This window comes from Carica papaya, chromosome 6, assembly GCF_054855325.1.
Source record: "Carica papaya isolate Zhongbai chromosome 6, ASM5485532v1, whole genome shotgun sequence".
NCBI classification, from domain to species: domain Eukaryota; kingdom Viridiplantae; phylum Streptophyta; class Magnoliopsida; order Brassicales; family Caricaceae; genus Carica; species Carica papaya.
The window spans coordinates 23,069,212-23,076,857 of NC_142314.1; the positions used below are offsets into that span (position 1 = coordinate 23,069,212).

General features: G+C 31.4%; 1 protein-coding gene across 1 annotated transcript; it reads right to left on the reverse strand.

Annotated features, from left to right (window-relative positions):
- Positions 1-1,234: 1,234 nt before the first annotated feature.
- Positions 1,235-3,909, reverse strand: LOC110822747 (uncharacterized). Its single transcript, XM_022052941.2, has 2 exons — positions 3,444-3,909; positions 1,235-1,805 (listed from the first exon to the last, which is right to left on the reverse strand). Exons 1-2 carry the CDS (start codon positions 3,687-3,689, stop codon positions 1,536-1,538), a joined length of 516 nt encoding a protein of 171 aa, XP_021908633.2. The 5' UTR covers positions 3,690-3,909; the 3' UTR covers positions 1,235-1,535.
- Positions 3,910-7,646: the final 3,737 nt, after the last annotated feature.

Consider the following 7,646-nt stretch of genomic DNA (forward strand, 5'->3'; position numbering starts at 1 on the left):
GCTAATGGAGCCCGAGTACGGTATGTTTGTCGGTTAGCTGTTGTTTGGCCTATTTTACAGTTTTAAATACAGTATGAGGTCTGACATTTTTATTTCATAGTTTCATGTGCATATATTACTGTTTTATTGATTATGGGTTGAATGACTGAGAACCCGATGTTGTATGTTGTATTGTTTGGCATAAATTACTGCTTTGCTTGTTTGTGTGTGAATTGATGATGCTGACTGAGGAAAAGGGGAATGAAAGGTTATGTAAATTGATAATTGTATAATGTGGTCAGCCTGACTAGATATCCTGGGAGATGGTGGACGGACCGGGTCCGTAGGGAACCCTACCGGGATTGTGGTCTCTCATACCGGACGGGGTATGGAGACTTTATGTGTTTTGGCGCCCATACCGGACGGAGTATGGGGACGGCCCGTTTCACCCTCATATCGGACGGGGTATTGAGGTTTATAGTTTTGGCGCCCATACCGGACGGGGTATGGGCATGGTCCTGGGATCTGATTACAAGTGTTAAGGGTTCACGGGTAGCGGGACCCCTATGGATCCCCATGGATACTAGTAGGCTGGCAAATGAGGAAAAATATGTTGTGTAATGATTGAATTGCAAAAGGCGTGATAAGTATTATGTTATACAGTTCATATGATTTCGTGATGATGATAATGTTATTACTTTCGTATATTGTTTTATGAATTTCATCGAGGTAAGTGGATAGTAAAGACTTTTATTATTGATAAAAGAATTTGTGATAAATTATGCTCCATTGGTCTTTTTGTGTTTTCTACCCACCTTTACCTCCGTGACGGTGAGATAGTGTGATGTCTTTACTGGGCTGGTGTAGCTCATTCCTTATTTAATCATTTCAGATCAGGAAGACATTGTTCCCGAGCCCGTTCCGCAGGAAGACGGCGAAGGGGACGCCTGAAGACTCCGTAGTTATATTTATAGCTTTTATTTTCGACTTTCTCTTTTAGTTAATTGTTCTTTTATACTTTGTGCACGTTTTTTGTTTTAGTGTAAGGGATGTTAATCAAAATTTTTATTACGCTTTCGCATTTGACCTTTTTAATACACATATTTCATTTAAGAATTCCGGGCCGTTACAAAGGCTCTTTAAAAAAAATGAAATAACATTTGAAATTATATAATTTCACTCAAGTTGAATTATGAACCAATTGTTAAGCTAAGCCTCTTCAACAAAGTAAAAGAACAAGAAATATAAAGTAAACTACAAAGAATATAAAGATTTTTATAAGAAAGAAACATAGTGCACTCAAAATTTTTTCCTAAATTCTCTTCAAACACCCTTCAATCCAATTAAAAAAAACAACTAAAAAAATATAAGTTTCAAGAAAGAGTAATTAAATGACACAAAATGCAGATATTTTAATGATAACAAGCATTGACATCCCTCCTATGTATATATCTACCCCAAAGTTTTTCCTTTTTATTATATATATGTAGTATGATGTGATATATAATAACAATTCTTCATTTATCTTATTCTTATGTTTTCTTGTCCTCCTGGTTCTATGTTTGTGATGAAGATGTAACTTCGACTACTTTCTCTGATTCAATTTTCTCGAGGGCATCCACGAATTCAAGTGTGGTTGAAGTCTTATGAGCTATGGTATTAACTTGAGATTTCGTTGATGGCTCTGAAAGCTTCTCTTCAGAATCAACAACTTCTGTTGATTTTTTAACTTTTTTTTGTGATGGAATAGCTTTTTCAATGTCTACTACCTCTTCTTTTAAGGGTTCTGAAGCACTTGTATTAGTCTCTTTGGACTTCTCTTCATTCTGTAAAATCATCCATCATGAGTGAAATCAATTCAACTGTTACCACCAATGCACTAATATAATTGCATTGTGTTTTGATTCCTAATTTTGAAAAAAATTATATATACAAGCACAAATAGGTTGAAATACCACAAATATAAATGGTATTCCTTAAATTTTGTTTTTATTATCTCTTTCTTAGAGATATTGAATAAAAGTCTCCCCATTATCTATACATATCTAATAAGTAATCTCTCAATTTAAAGTTGAATAATTTCATAGTTTAGACTTTAGGATGGATATTTTGAATCAATATCAATATATATATATATATATGTAAAAGGAAAACCAAAAATTACTAGGTGCCAATTCCTCGGTTTTTGAAATAATTTTATTTTTAATATAATATTTATATATAATAATTATCTATTTATTTTTATAATATAAAAATAATTAATTACAAATGATGAGATTTATACATTATAATAGCTATTTATTTAATATGATAATATATTATTTTATATTTTATATAACTAAAAGAATTATATTATTTACGTATCATAAATACATGCAAAAATCTGGTTTTACCTAATATAAATGACTTTTTTGAACAAAATTAAATTTGATTGCTTTAAACATTTTAATTAAAAAATCAGGCTGATGGGTGTTGAAATTTTAAGATAGCATGCCACAGATTGGTGAAATAAATAATGAAGATACAATAAACTAATTGGAGAATCTAATAACCATATCCAACTAAATGAACAATCTACACAAAGCAACATAACATTGAATAAAAAAATAATTAACCCAACCAACTTCAAATCGCCAAAAACTAATTCAAATATAAATATATAACTTATGTAACATAAAAGTAATTTTAAATTATTATTTTTATTATTTTCTAAAAATTATTTTCTTGGTATTTTTTAAAGATATTTTATTTTTAATTGACTATTCCACAAAAATTTAAATTTACATACTTTTTTGTGGATGAATACTTGCATGAATATACATGAAATTTTTTTTTATAAAAAAAATAAGAATATAAAGATTTTCATGTTGAGAAAGTAATTTAAAATTTCTATTTTTCAAATTCTTAAGTTTAAGACATGTATATACATATAAAAACATTTAAGAAAAAGAAAATAATATTTAGAAAAAAAATAAAAATAAAGTGAAATTTAAAAAAGAGTGAAAAATTATTTTTAATAAAAAAGGCTGAAATTTTGTAAACAAATCAAAACAACCACATAAATTAGAATTTTGCAATGGTCTTCCTTGATTTCTTTTTTAAAATTGTGAGATCTTAACTACCAAACTAAAATCCCAGCAGGGCCCATACGGGTAAGTGATAATATCATTTCATTTCTTTTTCTTTTTCCTGCCTTTACTTTTCTTTCCCTTTCCCAATCAATTTATTAAAAAGCAAATAATTTTCCTAGGAAACAAACAACACCATGAATTTTTTTTTTTTTTTTTTTTTTTGGAATAGAAAGCACCATGATTTGGAAAGTTTAGTATCAACCATAAGGATAAAAGATCCAAACAAATTCGACTTATCCATTTTCTCTACATCCAAACAGATTCATGAACTCGAAACTTATTTGTTAAAAAAAAAAATGAAAATCAGAAAATTAAACTATTTATCATGATTACCTCTTTGAAGAGATGACTGAGAGATCGTCGCTTGTTTCCATGCTCATCAACCTTGTCATCCTCAACTATTTCCTTGACTTTATCACCTTCTTGAACACGATCGTCACCACTACCATCTCCTTCAAGCACAACGACATCCTTGGGGTCAGATACTGCTGCCGCGGGCGCCGGAGCCGGAGCCGGAACCGGAGCTTGAGCTTCCTTGGATTCCCCCAACACCTTGGGCTTGGTAGCGCAACCTCCCATGTTTTTGTTCGTGTGAAAAATTACGTGTTTGTAGTTTAAGGAAATTAAGAATGAAAGATGAAGAGAAAGTGTAGGAAAATTTATAGAGAGTCCGACATTTGTTCTGCGGCTGAGGAAAGAAAGAATACAGAGAGACAAAGATAAGACAGACCGACAAGAGAAACAGATCGGAAGTGCTTTCAATGTCTTCAAAAATCGTTTCTGCTACGTGCTGTTCCTAATATTTATCTATATGTATATGTAACATACTTTCTTGGACATTATTTATTATATACTGTAAAATTTAATTAGCATAAACCAGGTGCCACAGTCTGTCAAATTTCAACCTTTTAATTTTTCTTTCTTTTTTTACTCAATTTTGTCCCTTGGGATATTCTCTGGTTTTTATTTTTATTTTTATTTTATTTTACTGTATCTTTAATGAATTTTTTTCAAAATAAAATATAAAAAGAAACTAAATTGGGTGTGCGTTTTATTGGAACTGAAAATAGGAAAGTGATGCGAAAGAGGAGGGTGTTATTGGTGTAGGAGATGGTTTTACGGGGTGGAGCAAGGGGAGCTTATTTTGGTGCGCGCATGTTATTTACTTACAGTTTTTTTTATTAATTGTTTGGAAAAGTTATTTATTTACAGTTGACAGCAAGGTTGTATGATTATGTAGGTCCCACACTCCAGTTTGGCCTCGAGCCACGTCACCGTCTAACCAAAGTTTAAGAATAGAGGTTCGGATATACGTTTATCTTAAATAGATAAAAGTTTATGGAGTCTATAATTAGCGTAGATGATAATGGATGATGTTGAGATAAAGATACAAATAATTTATGTCCAATCTAGTGGAAGAATAATATGTGCAAAATTAACTCTTTTTTTCAAAGTCTCAAAAAAGTATGCAAGCATTCATAAAAAAAAAAACTAATGAGTTTTATTTCTTAAAGAACCAAGAGACAAGCATGTTTCATAAGAATTATAAGTTTCACTTATGTTTTTCCTATCTATCCTACACCCGCTAAAGTTATCATCTAAATAACTAATTAAGTTTGGTGCACTTTTTTTAAAATACCACAATCCTAAAGTTTGTGTCAACCCAGTATTTAAATATTCATTTTAATTTGATCAAAACTCAATATAAATGCACATGCTAAACATAATGTATGGTCTACTAGTAATGAGATGTAATAGTGAATCAATCATTCTTTTGTAGAGCTTGATGTCTATTAGTTTCTCTTTTTCATTTTTATCTAATTTACCAAACATACTCATTTGCATAAAACTAGGCTTAACATTTTGTAGTACATATTTTTTTTTAAAGATCCTTGATATTTTTAGATTATCTAATAAAATTGTCTGTTCTTTAATGCTTTTTGTGTACCCTGAAAGTAATTTGATTCTCCCATTCTCCCATCATGCTCATTTCAAACTTTGAATTCGTCCATATGGAGATTTGTTTACGTAGCTTTTCCTTGGTGGCTCCAAAGATTTTTTCATCCACATAAGTTTGGACTATTCAGATGTTATCACTATTAGATTTAGCCAACATTGTTTTGTTTATTTGATCTGTACTAAATCATTTGTCTAGTAAGAATTTGCTTATTCTTTCATACCAAGCTCTTAAGGCTTGTTTGAGACCATACAGAGCCTTAATGAGTTTGTATACATGTTCTAGATGATGGGATCAATTATCCTTAGGTTACTCAACATAAACTTTTTCTTCTACAAGTATATTAAAGAATAAACTTCTATAAATGTATTAAAAAATAAACAATTAACATCCATATGAAATAATTGGAAGCCTTTGAAGTATCTAAAGTCTAAGAGCATTCTAATGGCTTATGTTCTTATTACTAATTCAAAAGCTTCTACAAGATCAAGTCATTCCTCCTTATTAACCTTTTGTAACCAATTAGGTTATATTCCTAGTTATTATTCTATTTTTGTCCATCTTATTTTTAAATAATCATTTAATAAAGCTATAAAGGTTTTGCATTTTAGCTCGTGTACTAAGACACTTAATATTCTTCTCTATCTGCTTCTTAATCATGGTCTTCTATTTGACAAATGTTGGAAATGCCTCTTCTTTGGACTTCAGAAAATACACCAAAACCTTCTGAGAGTAATCATCAATGAATGTCATTAAATACTAGACACCACTCTTGAGGGAACTCTGTAAGGACCCCATAAGTCAGAATGAATATAATCCAATTTACCTATGGTTTTATGCACTGTCAATTTGAATTACACTCTGATCTACTTCCCAAATATATAGAGTTCACATAATCCCATGGCTCCTTCTTTATAGAGTTCACAAAATCCCATGGCTTCTTTTTTATACTCGTTCAACAAACTCTGTCTGTTCAAACTTGATAACCCCTTGTCACTGATATGACCCAAAAGCATATGTCATAACTAATTCTGATTATTGTTCACTGATGTTACAACAGTTTTCCCTAAAATTGTATTCCCCTGAAGAACATATAATTCAGATTCTAAATGAGTACCTTGGAGCTTTTACACATTTTGAGGATATCACTCTCTGTATGGTAATTATAACCTTGAGACACCATATAGAAAGAGAAATCAAATTTCTCTTCATCTGAGGAATATGCCAACACTCAGTTATAGTAACACCATCAAACATTCTTAATCTGATAGTACAAATCCCAACTACAGTCAATGGACTCTCATCTCTCGTATGCACAGTATCAGTCATCTATTTGTAAATAACAAACTAATACCTATGTGGACACATGTGGAATGTAGCACCAGAATCAAGAATCTAAAAATTCTTTCTATGATCTGAACTCACATATAAGACTTCCCCAATAATACCGCTATCATTATCATCAGAATTATTCTTGTCGACTATATTAGTAGAACCCTCCTACTTTTTTTCTTTTTTCAACCTAGGACAGTCTTAATTAAAGTTACTCTCCTCCCAGGCCCTTAAAACAGTTTATCTTTCTAACTCTATATTTAAATTTGGCTTTTGTCTATGTTTTTCCCCTACTTACCAAACTTTCCCTTCTGTACTATACTCTAAAAAGTTCTTTTTCAACTCCTTATTTTTTAGTGCATTACTAACACCATCTAGTGAAATACTAACATTCTCATACAGTAGAATATTAAAAAAGTCTAATAAGAAAATAGTAGTGAACACAATTCAATAAATGTCTTATCCTCATTATCAATCTTGATATTTATGTTATTCAGGTCAATAATTATGTAATTAAATTCATCAAGATGTCACTTAACGGGTATACTTTCATTCATTCTCAAATTATACAGTCTTTTCTTCAAATAAAGCTAGTTCGTCAAAGATTTTACAGAGTATAACTCTTCTAATTTCTTCCACATAACTGAAGCTGAACTTTCTCCAGCAATTTCTCATAGAACATCATTAGTCACACTCATAAAGATAACATAAAAGACTCTATCCCGCATATCTACCTTATCCAACTCTCTTACATTCTCATAAACTTTTTCTTCAATTACCCCCCACAAACCTTGTAAAACTAGGAATGACTTCATCTTAATTTTACACATACTGAAACTCGTTCCACCATCAAACTTCTCTACCTCATACTTTATGGATGTCATCTTGAATCCTTAAGTTGTGTTCTAGAAATAAATAAACAAAAATATCACTGTTAAAAATAAGAAACCACTCACAAGAAAGCACCATTATGCAAAAAACCATCACGCAACAACTGGAGCACCCCACATGCTGATGCACACGCTACCAACTATACTCATATGCGACGCCACTGGCCATCACTTGCCACTGCTAACTCATCAAGAATCACCATAGAACCAAATATGTACTCAAATCCAGCATGAATCTAGTGAAATCGCATCAAAAAATATGCTGCTCCTTCTTCCAGGGCAGGCCCAACATACCAACACCTATGTATGGCCTTTGCGCACCGATCTTCTATTATGTGGATCGCAGAGCTAGTCGTA

Excerpts from the sequence above, each read along its gene's own strand:
- LOC110822747 (XM_022052941.2), bottom strand. The coding sequence starts at position 3,689 with ATGGGAGGTTGCGCTACCAAGCCCAAGGTGTTGGGGGAATCCAAGGAA. Across the intron at positions 1,806-3,443 it reads TCAGTCATCTCTTCAAAGAG|AATGAAGAGAAGTCCAAAGA; the intron begins GTAATCATGATA and ends ATGATTTTACAG.